Source organism: Pristis pectinata, chromosome 10 (assembly GCF_009764475.1).
Source record: "Pristis pectinata isolate sPriPec2 chromosome 10, sPriPec2.1.pri, whole genome shotgun sequence".
Taxonomy (NCBI): Eukaryota; Metazoa; Chordata; class Chondrichthyes; order Rhinopristiformes; family Pristidae; genus Pristis; species Pristis pectinata.
This window is the reverse complement of record NC_067414.1, coordinates 1,012,350-1,032,190: the sequence shown is the minus strand read 5'-3', so window position 1 is coordinate 1,032,190 and position 19,841 is coordinate 1,012,350. Positions and strand designations below refer to the sequence as shown.

General features: G+C 46.2%; 1 protein-coding gene across 1 annotated transcript in view; it reads right to left on the bottom strand.

Annotated features, from left to right (window-relative positions):
- dlgap2a (discs, large (Drosophila) homolog-associated protein 2a) overlaps nucleotides 1–18,307 on the bottom strand; it is a 122,518-nt gene extending 104,211 nt beyond the window's left edge. Inside the window, exon 1 of the mRNA XM_052024573.1 lies at nucleotides 17,291–18,307. Coding sequence (XP_051880533.1) covers nucleotides 17,291–18,292 — 1,002 coding nt within the window. The 5' untranslated portion in view covers nucleotides 18,293–18,307. The remainder of the gene's footprint in view (nucleotides 1–17,290) is intronic.
- Nucleotides 18,308–19,841: the final 1,534 nt, after the last annotated feature.

The following is a 19,841-nucleotide window of genomic DNA, read 5'->3' as shown; positions in this document are numbered from 1 at the left end:
GAGGCCGAGTTCCCTCAACCTGCTTTAGAACCATAGAACCATAGAACCATACAGCACAAAACAGGCCCTTCAGCCCACCATGTTGTGCCGTCCATCAAACCACCCTCACACTACCTAACCCCTTCCTCCCGCATATCCCCCCCCATCCCACACTCCTCCATATTGCCTATCCAACAAGCTCTTGAACCTGTCCAATGTATCTGCCTCCACCACCACCCCAGGCAGTGCATTCCATGCACCAACCACTCTCTGGGTGAAAAACCTCCCCCTGACATCTCCCCTGAACCTCCCACCCATAACCTTAAAGCCATGCCCTCTCGTCTTGAGCATTGGTGCCCTGGGAAGGAGACGCTGACTGTCTACTCTATCTGTTCCTCTCAGTATTTTATATACCTCTATCATGTCTCCTCTCATCCTCCTCCTTTCCAGTGAATAAAGCCCTAGCACCTTAAGCCTCTCCTCATATTCAATACTCTCCAATCCCAGCAGCATCCTGGTAAATCTCCTCTGCACCCTCTCCAACGCCTCCACATCCTTCCTATAATGAGGTGACCAGAACTGAACACAGTACTCTAAGTGTGGCCTAACTAGAGTTTTGTAAAGCTGCATCATCACTTCGCGGCTCTTAAACTCAATCCCGCAATTTATGAAAGCCAACATCCCATTGGCCTTCTTAACTGCTCTTTCCACCTGTGAGGCAACTTTCAATGAACTGTGAATATGAACCCCCAGATCCCTCTGCTCCTCCACACTGCCAAGTACCTTGCCATTCACCCAGTACTCTGCCCTGGAGTTTGTCCTTCCAAAGTGTACCACCTCACACTTCTCCGGATTGAACTCCATCTGCCACTTGTCAGCCCAGCTCTGCATCCTATCAATATCCCTCTGTAAGCTCCAACAGCCCTCCACACTATCCACAACACCGCCTATCTTAGTGTTGTCCGCAAACTTACTAACCCAGCCTTCCACCCCCTCATCTAAGTCATCTATAAATATCACAAAAAGTAGAAGTCCCAGAGCCGATCCCTGCGGGACACCACTAGTCATTGCCTTCCAATACAAGGGCACTCCTTCCACCACAACTCTCTGCTTTCTACATGCAAGCCAATTCCTACTACATGCAAGCCAATTCCTTTCATAAGGCATGCTCCGCATCCCAGGCAGCATCCTTGTAAATCTCCTCTGCACCCTCTCTATGGCTTCCACATCTTTCCTGTAGTGAGGTGACCAGAACTGAGCACAATACTCCAAGTGGGGTCTGACCAGGGACCTATATAGCTGCAACAATACCTCACAGCTCCTAAATTCAATTCCCCGATTGATGAAGGACAATACACCATATGCCTTCTTAACCACAGAGTCAACCTGCGCAGCCGCTTTGAGCGTCCTATGGACTCGGACCCCAAGATCCCTCTGATCCTCCACATTGCTAAGAGTCTTACCATTAAGACCACATTCCGCCAACATATTTGAACTACCAAAATGAACCACTTCACACTCATCTGGGTTGAACTGCATCTGCCACTTCTCAGCCCAACTCTGCATCCTATCTATGTCCCTCTGTAACCTCTGACAGCCCTCCACACTATCCACAACACCCCCAACCTTCATGTCATCTGCAAACTTACTAACCCATCCCTCCACTTCCTCATCCAGGTCATTTATGAAAATCACAAATAGTAAGGGTCCCAGTACAGATCCCTGAGGTACACCACTGGTCACCGACCTCCACTCAGAATATGACCCCTTGTGTGCAATTCTGGTTACTTACCTACAGGAAAGATATCAATAAGCTTGAAAAAGTACAGATAAAATGTTCAAGGATGTTGTCGGGACTTGAGGACCTGAGTTATAAGGAAAGGTTGAATAGGTTAGGACTTTATTCCCTGGAGCGCAGGAGAATGAGGGGAGATCTTATAGAGGTATACAAAATTATGAGGGGTATAGATAGGGTGAATGCATGCAGGCTTTTTCCCCTCAGGTTGGGTGAGACTAGAACTAGAGGACATGGGTTTAGGGTGAAAGGTGAAATATTTAAGGGGAATCTGAGGGGGAACTTCTTCACTCAGAGGGCGGTGCGAGTGTGGAATGAGCTGCCAGCGGAACGAGCTGCCAGCGGAAGTGGTGGATGCGGATTCAATTGTAACATTTAAGAGAGGTTTTGGATAGGTACATGGATAGGAGGGGTTTGGAGGGATATGGTCTGTGTGCAGGTAGATGGGACTGGGCAGAAGACCAGGTCGGCATGGACTAGATGGGCTGAAGGGCTTGTTTCTGTGCTGTAGAGCTCTGTGACTCTGTGACTCTATGCACTTATTTCATTTGTCACATCGTTAGCAAGGCCAGCATTTATTGCTCATCCCTAGTTGCCCCTGAGAAAGTGGTGGTGAGCTGCCTGATTGGACCTCTGTGGTCGTTTTGATGAAGGTACTTCAGAATGCAGTTGGGCCATGAGTTCAAGGATTTAGACCAAGCAACCATGAAGCATAGCTGACACACCTCCAGACCAGTGTGTTGTGTGACTTGTGGAGGAACCTAAAGCGGATGGTGTTCCCTTGGTGGTAGGGGTCGCAAGTTTGGGAGTTGCTCTCAGAGTATCCAGAGGTCACACAGTGGTCACTGTACATCAGTGGAGAGCATCAACGTTTATGGGGGAGGATGAGGTACCGATTAAGTAGCCTACTTTGTCTCGGGATGGTGCCGAGCTTCTTGAGTTTTGATGGATTCATCTAAGTAAGTACAGAGCTTGCACCAAACGCCTGGTTTCCACCTGGTGCTGAGGAAATTTGGCATCTCCCCAGTGACCATCACCAATTTTTACAGATGCACCATAGAAAGCATCCTATTGGGATATGTCACAGCTTGGTATGGCAACTGCTCTGCCCGAGACCACAAGAAATTACAGAGAGTTGTGGACACAGCTCAGCAGCCTCCCCTCCACTTCCCACTGCCTTGGGAAAGCAGTTGAAAAAGATTGTAGTTCTTGTTGCTGTGGTGAGTTGATGGGCCTGTTGATTAGCTAATTGGATAATTAGGCAGCAGCTGCCAATAAAAAATGTCAGGGTCAAGCTGAGCGGCCATTGTGTGAGTGGACAGTGTTAGACTTGGGAATTGAGGCTTCAGTGTAAATAGGCAGAGTGGGTGAGTGGAGGCTTCTTCTGGTGGGTTCAATACACAACAAGTGCTGGAGGAACTCAGCAGGTCAGGCAGCATCTGTGGAGGGAAATAAACGTTTGATGTTTCTGGCCAAGACCCTTCATCAGGACTGGAAAGGAAGGGGGCAGAAGCCAGAATAAGAAGGTGGGGGGAGGGGGACGAGCACATGAAGGCAGGGGACAGGTGAGTCCAGGTGAGAGGGGGAGGTAGGTGGGTGGGGGAGGGGGGAAGATGTAATAAGCTGAGAGGTGATAGGGAGAAGAGGCCAAGGGCTGAAGAAGAAGGAATCCGGTAGGAGAAGGCAGTGGACCATGGAATAAAGGATGGGGAGGGGAGGAGAGGAGAGGGGCGGGTCATCAAGGTGGAAGACAAAGGAGTGGGGGGTGAAAGAGAAAGGGGGGGGTTACTGGAAGTTAGGGAAATCGATGTTGAGGCCATCAGGTTGGAGACTCCCAATGTGGAATATGAGGTGTTGTTCCTCCAACCTGCACCTGGCCACAACATGGCAGTAGAGGAGGCCGTGGACAGACATGTCAGTGTGGGAGTGGGATGTGGAATTGAAGTGGGTGGCCACTGGGAGGTCCTGGCTGTTGCGGCAGACGGAGCGAAAGTGCTCGATGAAGTGGTCACCCAATCTGCATCGAGTAGGTTCTCTTTCTTTCTTTGTTATTTGTTATTTTCTTTGTACAGAAAAGTAGGAATTGGCAGTCAGGGCAGGAGTCTGCTCCTCTGAAGCTGGAATCTCCCTGACTTCCCACACCCTACAGGTCAGGGAGACCTCTGGTGTCCCCAATGACCACACCTGCAGGAAGTGCATTCGGCTGCAGCTCCTTACAGACCGCGTTCGGCAGCTGGAGCTGCAGCTGGATGAACTCTGGATTATTCTGGAAGCTGAGGAGATGATGGATAGGAGTTACCAGGTGGCAGTTACACCTGGGGTGCAGGATGTAGGTAGTTGGGTGACCGTTAGGGAAGGGAAAAGGAACAAACAGTTGGTACAGGATACCCCGGTGACTGTTTCCCTTAATAACAGGTACATCGTTTTGGATGCTGTTGGGTGGGATGAATCACCGGTGGAGAGCCACAGTAGCCGGGTCTCTGGCATGGAGACTGGCTCTGTGGCTCAGAAGGGAAGCAGGGGGGGTGGGGAGAAGAGGAATGTGATAGTGATGGGGGGATCCATTGGTTAGGGAGACAGACAGGAGATTCTGTGGACAAGAATGAGACTCCCGGATGGTCTGTTGCCTCCCAGGTGCCAGGGTCAGGAATGTCTCAGGTCGCGTGCACAGCATTCTTAAGGGGGAGGGTGAGCAGCCAGCAGTCTGCTCAGATAGGTTGAGTGAGCTAGAGCTTTTCTCTTTGGAAAGAAGGAGGAGGAGAGGTGACTTGATAGAGGTGTACAAGATGATAAGAGGCATAGATCGAGTGGATTTTTTAAAATTGTTTTTATTTGCTTAATTTGCTTAATCGGTACCCCATCCTCCCCCATAAACAGAGAATTTTTCCTGGGGGAAAATGGCTAACATGCCATTTTTAATTTTAAGCTGATTGGAGGAAGGTATAAGGGGGATGTCAGAGGTAAGTTTTTTACACAGAGAGTGGTGGGTGCGCGGAACGCACTGCCGGCAGAGGTTGTGGGGGCAGATACATTAGGGACATTTAAGAGACCCATGACACATGAATGATAGAGAAATGGAGGGCTATGTGGGAGGGAAGGGTTAGATGGATCTTAGAGCAGGATAAAATGTCGGCACCACATGGTGGGCTGAAGGGCCTGTACTGTGCTGTAATGCTCTATGTAAGTCATAGTACACATGGGCACCAATGACATGGGAAAGATAAGGGATGAGGTCCTGAAGAGTGAGTATTGGGAGTTAGGAAGGAAGCTAAAAAGCAGGATCTCAAAGGTGGTAACCTCTGCATTGCTGCCTGTGCCCCGTGCCAGGAATGGAAAGAATAGGAGGATTCGGCCGATATATGAGCGGCTGAAGAGTTGGTGCAGGGGTCGGGGGCAGGGGTTTTGGTTTGTGGATCATTGGGACCTCTCCTGGAGTAGGTATGACTGGTACAGAAGGGATGGGTTACACTTGAATTAGAGAGGGACCAATGTCCTTGCGGGCAGGTTTCCTAGAGCTGTTGGGAAACTAGATTGGCAGGGGCATGGGAACCATAGATCGCTGGGATCCTTTCTACTGTTGTCTACAAATACCTACATACTTTATCTTAAGGGAACAAGAGCTGTCATATCCCTGGCAAAGGGAGAGACTAAGCAGTCCATGTATTATTCTTTTCTGTGACAAAGAGGGCTTATCCGTGCATGACTAAAATTCACAAAGCCACCAATTTATTTAAGAGCAGCCAATTGAACCCAAAGTTCGACCATGCCCTTAGCTCCTTACCCTGATAAGTATTGGCATGAATGAGTCAATGCTAAAAACGTTATGGGTAACTTGAAAGAAATTCTTCAGAACTTTCGGCAAGAACCCCAAAGGGAATGAAAGCAGCAGTGTTCAAAAAAATCCGACTGATATTGTGGCACCATAATTTTTCTCAGGTATTCCAATCCCAATCAGTTTGAGATGTTAATTACCCATCAAGGCAAGGTAGCTACAGATACGGGGCTACGGACGGAGGCTTAGCTCATTTAAAGTAACCTGCTTGCTTTTGCAACAAACCAGATGTTCTTTTTCCCTTTTCCAATTCCAAAAACTTAAATAAATTTCAAATTTGAATTTCATAAAGATTTATACTTTACAAGACTGTCTTTCCTTTAATATCTGGTGTGGTTCTGCAAACAATAAGAACTTTTTCCAGATTGTTATTTAACGAGGATGCAGAAGAGGTTCACCAGGATGCTGCCCGGATTAGAGGGTATGAGCTATAAGGAGAGGTTGGACAACTTGAGTTGTTTTCTCTGGAGCAGCAGAGGCTGAGGGGACACCTGATAGAAGGTAGAGTCATAGAGTCATACAACACGGAAACAGGCCCTTCGGCCCAACTGGTCCGTGCCGACCAAGGTGTCCCATCCAAGCTAGTCCTATTTGCCAGTATTTGGCCCACAACCTTTGGAACCTTTCAATCCATGTACCTGTCCAACTGTCTTTTAATAGTGGCTTTTGTACCTGCCTCAACCACTTCCTCTAGCAGCTGATTCCACCCTTTGTGCAAATAAGTTGCCCCTCAATTTCCTTTTAAATCTTTCCCCTCTCACCTTAAACCTGTGCCCTCCAGTTCTTGATTCCCCAACTCTGGGGAAAAAACTGATTGCGATCACCCTATCTATGCCCCTCCTGATTTTATACTCCTCTATAAGATCACCTCTCAGTCTCCACTCTAAGGAATAAGGTCCGAGCCTGTCCAGCCTCTCCCTATAACTCAGTCCCTCAAGTCCTGGCAACATCCTTGTAAATATTTTCTGCACTCTTTCCAGTTTAATAACATCTTTCCGATAGCAGGGCGACCAAAACCGAACACAATACTCCAAGTGCGGCTTCACCAGCGTCCTGTACAACTGCACCATGACTTCCCAACTTCTATACTCAATGCCCTGACTGATGAAAGCCAGCATGTCAAAAGCCTTCTTCACCACCCTGTCTGCCTGTGACTCCACTTTCAGTGAACCATGTACATGTACAGGTCCCTCTGTTCTACAACACTCCCCAGGGCCCTGCTATTTACTGTGAAAGTCCCACCTGGATTTGAATTTCTAAAATGCAACACCTTGCACTTATCTGAATTAAACTCCATTTGCCATTCCTCAGCCCACTTACCCAGCTGATCAAGATCCCTCTGTAATTTTTGATAACCTTCTTCACTGTCCACTATACCACCTATTTTAGCATAATCTGCACACTTACTAACCATGCCTTGTACATTCTCATCCAAATCGTTGATATAGATGACAAACAACAACGGGCCCAGCACCAAGCCCTGGGGAACACCACTAGTTACGGGCCTCCAGTCCGAGAAACAACCTTCCACCATCCCCCTCTGCTTCAAACCGATTATGTATCCAGTTAGCCAGCTCTCCCTGGATCCCATGTGATCTAACCTTCCGGTGTAGCCCACCATGTGGAACCTTATCAAAGGCCTTACTTTTAAAAGGAGATGTGTGGGGCAGGGCTGCCGGAGGTGGGGGTGGAGGCAGATATGATAGTGGTGTTTAAGAGGTTGTTGAAGGACACATGTACACGCAGGGAGTGGAGGGATGTGGATCATGTGCAGGCAGAAGGGATTTAGTTTAAATCTGCATCATGTTCGGCACCACATCGTGGGCTGAAGGGCCTGTTCCTGTGCTGTAATGTTCTATGTTCTATAGAACACAGAACACAGAACAGTACAGCACAGTATGGGTCCTTCAGCCCACGATGTGGTGCCGAACTATATGAACACCTTCTCCACGATCAATCTATCCCTTCCCTCCTGCACAGCCTAAAACCCTCCATTTTAATTACATCCACATGCCCATCTAAGAGCCTTTTAAATGTTCCTGTTGTATCAGCTTCTACCACCACCCCTGGCAGTAAGTTCCAGGCACCCACCACCCTCTGTGAAAAGAACCTACCTCTGACATCTCCCCTAAACTTTCCTCCACTCACCTTAAACAGATGTTCTCTGGTATTGGCCATTGCCACCATGGGGTAAAGGTGCTGGCTGTCCACTCTATCTATGCCCCTCATAATCTTATACACCTCTATCAAGTTGCCTCTCATCCTGTGTTGCTCCAAAGAGAAAAGCTCTAGCTCGCTCAACCTTTCCTCATAAGACATGTTCTCTAATCTAGGCAGCATCCTGGTAAATCTCCTCTGCACCCTCTCTAAAGCTTCCACATCCTTCCTATAATGAGGCGACCAGAACTGAACACAGTACTCTAAGTGTGGTCTGACCAGAGCTTTATAGAGCTGCAATATTATTGGTATTGGTTTATTATTGTCATTTGTACCAAGGTACAGTGAAAAACATTACCTCATGGCTCTTGAACTCAATCCCCTGACTAATGAAGGCCAGCACACGATATGCCTTCTTAACCATCCTATCAAATTACGTGGCAACTTTGAGGGATCTATGAACTTTGACTCCAAGATCCCTCTGTTCCTCCACACTTGCTCAGAATCCTGCCATTAACCTTGTACTCTGCCTTCAAGTTCGATCTTCCAAAGTGTATCACTTCACACTTTTCCGAATTGAACTCCATCTGCCACTTCTCTGCCCAACTCTGCATCCTGTCTATATCCCATTGTAACCTCCAACAACCTTCTACACTATCCACAACCCCTCCAACCTTTGTGTCATCACAAACTTACTAACCCATCCCTCCACTTCTTCATCCAAGTCATTTATAAAAATCACAAAGGGCAGGGGTCCCAGAACAGATCCCTGCGGAACACCACTGGTCACAGACCTCCAGGCAGAATATGGTCCATCTACCACCACCTTCTGCCTTCTGTGGACAAGCCAATTCCAAATCCACGCAGCCAAGTCTCCATGGATCCCATGCCCCATGACTTTCTGGATGAGACTACCATGGGGAACTTTGTCAAATGCTTTACTGAACTTCATATACACCAAATCTACCACGCTACCTTCATCTATTTGTTTTGTCACCTCCTCGAGGCTCATGAGGCACGACCTTCCCATCACAAAGCCATGCTGACTATCCCTAATAAGACAATGCTTCTCCAAATGCTCATAAATCCTGTCCCTAAGAATCCTCTCCAATAACTTGTCCACCACTGACATAAGACTAACTGGTCTATAGTTCCCAGGATTATCCCTATTACCTTTCTTGAACAAGGGAACAACATTTGCCATCCTCCAATCCTCTGGTACCACTCCTGTGGCAAATATCGTCATCAACCCCCCAGCAATCTTTTCACTTGTCTCCCGTAATAACCTGGGGTATATCCCGTCTGGTCCCGGGGACTTACCTATCCTAATGTTTTTCTGAAGCTCCAACACAACCTCTTTCTTAACCTCGACATGCACCGGCACATGAGCCTGTTCCTCACTGACCTCTCATTTGTCAAGGTCCCTCTCCCTAGTGAACAATGAAGCAAATTGTTCATTAGCTACCTCCCCTACCTCCTCCGCCTCCAGGCACATGTTTCCCCCTTTATCTTTGAGCAGTCCTACCCTCACTGTAGTCATCCTTCTGTTCTTGACATATGTGTAGAACGCCTTGGGTTTTTCCTTAATCCTACTCACCAAGGCCTTCTCATGTCCTCTTCTAGCTCTCCCAAGTCCATTCTTAAGCTCCTTCCTGGCTACCTTATAATTCTCAAGAGCCCTGCCTGATTTTTCTTCCTAAAGCTCCAGTATGCTTCCTTCTTCCTCTTGACTAAATATTTCACCTCCCATGTCAACCATCCTTCACTCTATCATCCTTTTCCTGAATCAGTGGGACAAACCTATCCAGAACCCCATGTGAGTGTTCCTGAAACAGCCTCCAGCTTTCTGCTGTGCATTTCCCTGAGAACATCTGTTCCTATGTTCCGAAGAATTAGCAGGTGTCAGTTCCGTTCTATGTTTGGGTGTGTGTTACAACAGGTTGATTACTGATTAATCTATTATTCATCTGAGTATAATGGCTTCACTGAAATTTAAAACCACACAAATAGCAGTCAAAGTAATTGTTTCTAAATATTGCTTATGATAACTAATCTCTCACCACTCCCTTTACAGAACACTTCCAGTACACCTCTTGAGTCAGGCACTCGTATGTAATCCACAGGCATGGACGGTAGCATACTGTGGGGTTCACAAACATTTCTGCATCCTGTATGTTTGACAAGTTTGGGTGCTTCAAGGAATATGATTGGATGGGATGGTTAGTGATGTGCCAACAGAGTTCTGGAGATGTAGAGAGGAACAGCAGGGTAACAGGCCCACTGCGTGCATGCCAACTGTCAATCATCCATTTACACTGATCCCTCATCCCATCAACACCCCAGATTACAGTTTATCTGTACACAAGGGGCATTTTACAGTGGCAAATTATCCTACTAATTTGCATGTCCTCAGAATGTGGGAGGAAACCAGAGCACCCAGAGAAAACCCACAGAGACAGGACGTGAAGCTGGGATTGAATCTGGGTCACTGGTGCAGGGAGGCAGGGCTCCACTGTGTTGCCCACTAATCTCTGGGCACAGTGGCTTTTACCAACAAACACTGCCTCCTCTAACTTCAATGGTCCCAGTGGCTTGGCGGGAGAATGGCAGGACCCTTAACTGCATTGATGTGCAGAGGGAGCTTGGGGTCCAAGTCCACAGCTCCCTGAAAGTGGCCACACTGGTAAGGAAGGTGTGTGTCATGGTTGTCTTCAATGGCCGGAGCATTCAGTAAAAATGTCAGGAAGTCATGTTGCACCTGTGTAAAACTTTGGTTCGGCTGCACTTGGAGTACTGTGTGCAGTTCTGGTTGCCCCATTTGCCCCATTACAGGGAGGGTGCGGAGGCTTTGGAGAGGGTGCAGAAAAGGTTCACCAGGATGCTGCCTGGATTAGAGAGCATGAGCCATCAGGAGAGGTCGGACAAACTTGGATTGTTTTCTCTGGAGTGTCAGAGGCTGAGGGGAGACCTGATAGAGGGTTATAAAATGATCACAGGCATGGATAGGGTAGACAGTGAGAGTCTTTTCCCCAGGGTAGAAATGTCAAGTACTAGAGAGCATGCATTTAAGGTGAGAAGGGGAAAGTTTGAAGGAGGCGTGTGGGGCAAGTTTTTTAACGTAGTCTAAGTTTTGCTGCATGCAGGCATGGGCTGATGGACTATGAATGGAAATGAACATTGTGCAATCATCAGTGAAGGTCCCCACCTCTGTTGGATGGAAGGTCAGGGATGAAGCACCCCTCATTAACTGTAAGGGTAGAGTGAAGGACACAATGGGGGATGAGGTTACTGAGAGGGGCCACACGGAATTCAGATGTTGCTCATGGATACTCGGAGTTCACCAGGATGTGACCCGAATTTGTGCTCTTCATCTGGACTGCGGTGAGACACAGCAGGAGGAGGTGTTTCAGTGTGAAGGTGGGACTGGGAGTTCACAAGCTCTATGTGTCACAGAGTCATACAGCACGGAAACAGGCCCTTCGGTCCAACTGGTCCATGCCGAACAAGATTTCCATCAAGCCAGTCCCATTTGCCCATGTTTGGCCCATATCCCTCTCAACCTTTCCTATCCATTTACCTGTCAAGTGTCTTTTAAATGTTGTTGATGTACCTGCCTCAACCACTTCCTCTAGCAGCTCGTTCCATATACTGACCACCCTCTGGGTGAAAAATTACCCCTCAGGTCCCTATTAAATCTCTCCCCTCTCACCTTAAACCTGTGCCCTCAGGTTCTTGATTCCCCAACCCTGGGAAAGAGACTGTGTGCATTCACCCTATCTATGCCCCTCATGATCTTATACACCTCTATATGACCACCCCTCATTCTCCTATGCTCCAATGAGAAAAGTCCCAACCTGCTCAACCTCTCTCCATAACTCAGTCCCTCAAGTCCTGGCAACATCCTTGTAAATCTCCTCTGCACTCTTTCCAGCTTAATGGCATCTTTCCTATAGCAGGGTGACCAAAACTGAACACAATATTCCAAAGTGTAATGTCACGCCTTCCAGTTCTGTCAGAGACAGATCCTCTGCAACAGGAAGGTTGGTCAGGAGGAGAACAAGTCAGTCTTTCCCTTGCAACGAACAATCTTTTGCAGGAGGTCAGTGAGTCGAGCAGCATCTATTGAGGGAAGGTAATTGTTGACAGCGTAATCAAAGACCCCTCCCACCCCGGACATTCATACAAAAGCATGAAAGCACGTACCACCAGGCTCAAGGACAGCTTCTACCCCGCTGTTATAAGATTCTTGAACAGACCTCTTGTACAATAAAATGGACTCTTGACCTCACAAACCCTCGCACCTTATTGTCTGCCTGCACTGCAAGTTCTCTGTAACTGTAACACTATATTCTGCATTCTGTTATTGTTTTCCCGTGTACCACCTCAATGGACTGACGTTTTGAAATGATCTGTGTGGATGGCTTGCAAGTCTAAGTTTTTCACTGTACCTCAGTACACATGACAATAATAAACCAATGCTACACTCCATGGATCACGAGTCCAGGACCTCAACAACTGTGTGACCATTTCTGAGGCTCTTAGACCATTAACGATTTGGATGACGGAGTAAATGGTTTTGTGGCTAAGTTTGCGGATGACACCAAGATAGGTGGAGGAGTAGGGAGTATTGAGGAGACAGGAAGGTTGCAGAGAGACCTAGATAGTTTAGGAGAATGGGCAAGGAAATGGCAGATGAGATTCAATGTAGAGAAATGTGCAGTTGTACACTTTGGAAACAGAAATAAATGGGCAGATTATTATCTAGAAGGAGAGAAAATTCAAAGTATGGAAGTACAAAGGGACTTGGGGGTACTCGTGCAGGATACCTTAAAGGTTAACCACCAGGTCGGATCAGCGGTAAAGAAAGCGAATGCTATGTTGGCATTCATTTCGAGAGGTATAGTGTATAAAAGTAAGGAAGTGTTGATGAGGCTCTGCGGGGCACTAGTGAGGCCTCATTTGGAATACCTTGCGCAGTTTTGGGCCCCACATCTTAGGAAGGATGTGCTGATGTTGGAGAGGGTTCAAAGGAGATTTACGAGGATGATTCCCGGAATGAAAGGGCTTACGTATGATGAGCGTTTGTCGGCTCTTGGACGTACTCACTGGAGTACAGAAGAATGAGAGGGGACCACATAGCAACATTTAAAATGTTGATAGGAAAGGACAGAGTAGATGTGGCTAGGCTGTTTCCTTTGGTGGGTGAGTCCAGGACCAGAGGGCACAATCTTAGAATTAGAGGGTGCAGTTTCAAAACAGAGATGAGGAGAAATTTCTTTAGCCAGAGGGTGGTGAATTTGTGGAATTCCTTGCCACGTACAGCAGTGGAGGCATTCAAGGAGGAGATAGATAGATATCTAAATAGTCAGGGTATCAAGGGATATGGGGATAAGGCCAGAAATTGGGATTAGAATAGGTTTTTTTTCCCTCCCCCCCCACCCCCCATTCCCCATTTCTCATTTCTTTTTTTTCCCTTTTCCTTGGAGCAGACTCGATGGGCCGAATGGCCTGATTCTGCTCCCTTGTCTTGTGATCTTGTGATCTTCAACAATAACTTACACTAATATCCTGTGTTCACTGACTCAAGAGTTCATTTTTGAAACTGCATCGTTCAGCTTGTGCAAAAACGTACTTCGAGGGTTCACTAATGGGAATAATTGTTTGGAAAAAATTCTTCAATGACAAATCAACTGCAGAGAGTAAAGCAGCACTACCCTGCTCATGTATTTGGTATAAATAATTACTGCACTGCTTTTGCCTCATTAGCTACTTTGCATTATTTCATTGATTTGAAGCACTTGCTGCTTCTTTAAATAAAATCATTTTCTTCGGTGTTTTTATTTGGAAGTAATTTCACATTCGGTCTTAATGAAAAGCTTTTTTTCTGGTTCAATTCTTTGGTTTTTTTTCACTTAACCCCCAGTGTTGATGAGATAGGGAAGGAGTGAAACTCACCAGGATCAGCAGAACAAATTAACAGCTGACACTTCAGCATTTCTGTCTGCACTGCCTCAGACCGCACGACAGTCTCTGTACCGTCCTGTTGTTCTGTGCTCATCGCTGTATTTATTGTTGTATTTGTTATCACCATGTACACTGTTCACTCTGTGAGCTTCTTGTGAGCAAGGAATTTCACTGCACCCTGGTGTGTGTGACAATAAGCTGATCTGATCTGAAATCTTGAATGCATTCAAGAAATGTTAGCAGATCAGGGCCTTATACAAAACAAAACCTGAAACACCACTGAACATTTTGCAGAAGTATTTTCTCTCTGTGGTCATCTTGTCGTTGGCAGTTGTGTGAGTCGCCAGTGGAATGAGGTTGCTATCTATGTCCACGGAACTTATCTTCAATCCAAGAGGACTCATGGCTTCAGGGACAGCAGATTAATAGGATTGAAGTGTCAATCTTTTTACCAACAATATCCCATTTTTGTATCAGAAATCATGATGTCCTTTTCCAAATGTGCTTAAGGCTTGAATAATGAATCTTTACAGATGAAATCTGAGATAAAAACTTTGTGAGTACTGAGGACTCACCGTCCACTTATTCCCAATATCTGATGAGGGAATATGTATCTCCCATTTATGCTGGGTAAATAAGGTTCAACTTTAAATGTTTAAAACTGTAGTTCTATAGAAATTATTCAATTCTTCACTGTGTCTGGTTAACGAGCGTACTCAACTGAGACCTGACCTCTCTGTTGATAGCTGGTATCGAACATAGAACAGTACAGCACAGGAACAGGCCTATCGCCAAACACGATGCTGAATTAAACTAAATCTCTTCTGCCTGTGAGTGATCCGTATCCCTCCACTCCCTGCATATCCAAATAGAACATTGAACAGTACAGCACAGTAGAGGCCCTTCGACCCACAATGTTGTGCCGACCTTTAAACCTACACAATCTAACCATTCCCTCCCATATACCCCTCCATTTTTCTATCATCCATGTGCCTATCTAAGAGTCTCTTAAAAGTCCCTAATGTATCTGCCTCTACCAGCATCCCTGGCAGCACGTTCCACGCACCCACCACTCTCTGTGTAAAAAAACTTACCTCTGATATACCCCCTGTACTTTCTTCCAATCACCTTAAAATTATGCCCCTTCGTGTTAGCCATTTCCACCCTAGGAAAAATGTCTCTGGCTGTCCACTCGGTTTATGCCTCTTATCATCTTGTACACCTATCAGGTCACCTCTCATCCTTCTTTGTTCCAAAGAGAAAAGCCCTAACTCGCTCAACCTATCAACCTGTGTCTGTCCAACAGCCTCTTAAACATCACTACTGTATCTGCCTCCACCACCACCCTTGGCAGCACATTCCAGGCACCCACCACTCTCTGTGGAAAAGAACTTGTCCCACACATCTCATTTGAACTTTCCCTCTCTCACCTTAAATGCATGTCCTCTAGTATGAGACATTTCTATCCTGAGAAGAAAATACCGACTATCTATATCTCGCATTATTTTGTAAACTTCTATCAGGTCTCCCCTCAGCCTCTGCTGCTCCAGAGAAAACAACCCAAGTCTGTCCAACCTGTCCTTATAGCTCATGCTCTCTAATCCAGGCAGCATCCTGGCGAAACTCTTCTGCACCCTCTTCAAAGCCTCCACATCCTTCCTGTAATGGGGGGACCAGAATTCCAAGTGTGGCCTAACCAAAGTTTTATGTAGTTGCAATGGTCTTGTTCAATGCTAATGAGCAATGGTCATGCTCAAATACTGATGAAATCTTCAGTGCACATTTCTGTTCAGAGATCAGACAAATTATCAACTAAGTATTAAATAAAAGACTTTCATGTGTTTTCCACAGTACTTGTGATCAAAATAAATATTTTTCAAAATTTTTTTAGACATTTTGAACGTTGACAATCGGGAGAACTTTGCCTAAGGATGAACCAGTGTTAGGAATGTGAATGGCTGGACATGACTACACATGGAGTGGGATGGCTTCACCCATGGCAGAGATTGTGGAAATAGGGGAACCAAAAGAGAAGCCAAGCTTGAAGGAAGAAACTGGATGTAGTACATAAGCACAATGGTATCAATGGTGCCCAGCTGGAGATGGTTGAGAGCTTCAAGTTCCTCGGTGTAAGTATCACCAATAACTTGACCTGGTCCAACCACTTGGACACTACAAGCAAGAAAGCTCACTAGTGCCTCCACTTCCTCAGAAAGCTAAGGAAATTCGGCATGTCCCCAAAGATCCTCACTAGTTTTTACAGATGCACCACAGAAAGCATCCTATCTGGATGCATCACAGATGTATGGGAACTACAAGAAATTGCAGAGAGCTGTGGATACAGCTTAATCCATCGTGAGAACCAGCTTCCCCTCCATTGACTCTGTTTACACTTCCTGCTGCCTTGGTAAATATAGAACATGGAACATAGAACATTAGAGCACAGTACAGGCCTTTCAGCCTACAATGTTGTGCTGACATTTTATCCTGCTCTAATATCTATCTAACCCTTCCGTCCCACATAGCCCCCCATTTTTCTATCATTCATGTGCCTATTTAAGAGTCTCTTAAATGTCCCTAATGTATCTGCCCCCACAACCTCTGCCAGCAGTGCGTTCCATGCACCCATTGCTCTCTGTATAAAAAACTTACCTCTGACATCCCCCTTATACTTTCCTCCAATCATCTTAAAATTATGCTCCCTTGTGTTAGCCATTTTCGCCCTGGGAAAATGTCTCTGACTGTCCACTCGATCTATGTCTCTCATCATCTTGTACACCTCTATCAAGTCACCTCTCATCCTCCTTCTCTCCAAAGAGAAAAGCCCCTGCTTATTCGACCTATCCTCATAAGACATGCTCTCCAATCCAGGCAGCATCCTGGTAAATCTCCTCTGCACCCTCTCTAAAGCTTCCACATCCTTCCTATAATGAGGCAACCAGAAACGAACACAATACTCCAAGTGTAGTCTGACCAGAGTTCTATAGAGCTGCAACATTACCTTGTGCTCTTGAACTCAAAGCAGCCAACATAATCAAGGATCCCTCCCACCCTGGTCATTCTCTCTTCTTCCCCCTTCTGCCGGACAGAAGATACAAAAGCTTGAGAACATGTACCACCAGGCTCAAGGACAGCTTCTATCCTGCTGTAAAAAGACTCTTGAACAGATCTCTTGAAGAATAACGATGAACTCTTGATCTCTTAATTTACCTCATCATGGCCCTTGCACCTTATTTGTCTACTTACACTGCACTTTCTCTGTAACTGTAACCATATTCTGCATCTTGCTTTTATCTTTGTACTACCTCGATGTACTTAAGGTTGGAATGATTTGTATGAACGGCATATAAAACAAAGTTTTTCACTGTATCTTGGTATCTGTGACAATAATAAACCGATTACAAATTACCATTTACCTCTGGTGAAGTAAACACATTGCTTGTAAGACTTGATGCAACAATGATTAAATTCTAAAGTATTAATTAAATTCCTTTCAAGATGAACAACATAGAAATGTCAGGGACAAGGGGACTGCCAAAATTAAAAGTGAGACTATGACTTACTTGTAGGTAATGACATGGCCTTAGAGATGATTTAATTTCCTGATGGACAAGAGGTTTCTCCAGATTCAGTGATGACTTGCGATAGGCTTCCTTGGCCTGGCTGACAGTCAGTGTGGACCAGGAACTCCGTTTCATGTACTTGCCTTCAGGTGTCATGGGTAGTCCTTCACAAGCAGAGCACTTAACATCGTTGTTGCTTTTTGACGTCTTCAACGTGAGGTCACTGAAGGCCCCTTGACTGCTCTCTGGATAGTACTGAGAGATGTGGTCAATGTGATGTTTGCTCATCGCACTGGGAGTACGATAGGTGCTGTCACTGTCCAGGTTGTCATCTGAGCTCCACCAGGCACTCATCGCTGACTTATGCTTGGGCTCCGGCTTTCGTTCCTTGCTCTTGCTCCTTTTGCCGTGCTTGGGATGGTGGGAGTGATGGTGATCGTCTGAATGCCGGCCGTCACCCTTCGTGCCATTCACATTACCCTTCGAGGCACCCTCCAAAGAGTGGGATTTGGTGAAAAGCTTCTGGACAGAATGCACGAGGTGGCGTATCCTGCCGGGGCTTTCGCTCCGTTGTTCGGTGGTGGTGGAGGTGCGTTGGTACTGCAGCGTGTGGAAGCCGTCACGGTGCAGGGGCAGCTGCTTCTCAAACTGGTCCAGCAGGTTTGCCGGGATGCGGTTGATTTTGCTGCCCGTGTGTGACACACTGGTGCAGTCATCCCTGGAGTCGTAATGGGAGGTGTAGTGCATCCTGGGGAAGGTGCTGCTTGACATGTGCTCCCCGGATACCATGGGAACCATACACTCCGAGTGTATGGAACTTCTGGGTGAACAGCGGTGATGGTCCATTTGGCAGCTGTCGGTCGGACTGAGCAGGTATGACTGCCGAGAATCCAGGCCATGGTGGGAATGGTCATGGGAATGTTCACAGTCATCAGTCAGCAGGCCACACGTGTGTGCTGAGCTGAGCTGGGGATGGGTACGGCTAGTGGTCAATCCTTTCATGGTCCTTGACGAAGGAGAGTAGATGCCTTCATTGAAGTGCTGTGTAGGTGACCATGAGAATTGTTGGTCTGTCAACAAAAGACAACAGTCAGAACGTTAATATAAACAGCAGTAAATGATTTGATGGCCTTGTGTTTTGTTAAACACCAGTGAAAGAAAATAAATCAATGTGACCCAACTAAAGCCATTGATTTAATATTCTATGTACTTCCAATAAACATTAATGCACGTTATATTTATGACTTTAATTCAGTAATTCATCAGTTTATTAAAGCTTGGGGAGTTAGACCTCACCTGCTTCCACAAGAATACTGGGCATGAATATTCATGCATGAAGAAGGGATTTAATACCAATAAATATCTCGGTGATTACAATGCACTAAGTGCTGAATGTCCCTTCCAGTTCACTAAATATGTACATCTTTTACATCACAGATTAAACTCAAATCTATTTTTCATGTTGGATAAATATCAACCAAAGGATAAGGTTCCTTGTGTTGATAATTACGACAAAAAAACATAGCTAATACTAGAGTACAGTAATTAGCAGGTGGAATCTCACTTCTCTAGTTTGTACATTAAAGAAAACTGCTAACAGATATCTGACGCTCTGCGCCTGTGATGCTGCTGCAAGTAAGTTTTTCATTGCACCTGTGCACACGTGGACTTGTGCATCTGACAATAAACTCGACTCTGACCTTGGTATAATTTTTACCATTTCTGTTACAACCTTAGATGGAAGGTTCACAGACTTAGATGGAACTTCACAGCTTTAAACAGATCATCCAGGCTGACTGGAATGTATCAGGGTGTGAGCCACTTAACTCCAACTCTGTGCCAGTGACTTCCATATCCTCTCAACTCAACATGAGCCAACACAGAATATCTATTTGTTTTTATATGGATAACTAACCATGGCATGTGGATTCAGTAAATTACATTGGTTACGTCAGTGTTGATATTCCTCTCATAATAATCGAAAGCTGATTGTTGGCCCAAACCCTGACCGGTTACATCACGGTCTCGGACGGCAATTTGAATGTGCAGGATCGTAAGAAACTGCAGAGAGTCATGGACTCTGCTCAATATATCACGGGCACATCCCTCCGTACCATCAGTAGTATCTACATGACCCTCTGCAACTAGATACTCAACTTCCTCATCGGCAGACCTCAGTCAGTGAGATTGGTAACAACGTCTCCTCCTCGCTGATCATCAACACAGGTCACCTCAAGGCCGCGTGCTTAGCCCCCTGCTCTACTCTCTATACACACGTGACTGTGTGGCGAATCACAGCTCTGATGCCACCTTCAAGTTCACTGATGACACCACTGTTATTGGATGAATCACAGGTGGTGATGAGTCAGCTTACCGGAGCGAGATAGGACACCTGGTTGAGCAGTGCTACAACAACAACCTCTCGCTCAACGTCAGCGAAACTAAAGACTTCAGGAAGAGGAGGGAGGGTGAACATGCGCCAGTCTACATTGGGGGATCGGCGGTGGAGAGAGTCAGCAGCTTTAAATTCCTGGGCGTTAACATATCGGAT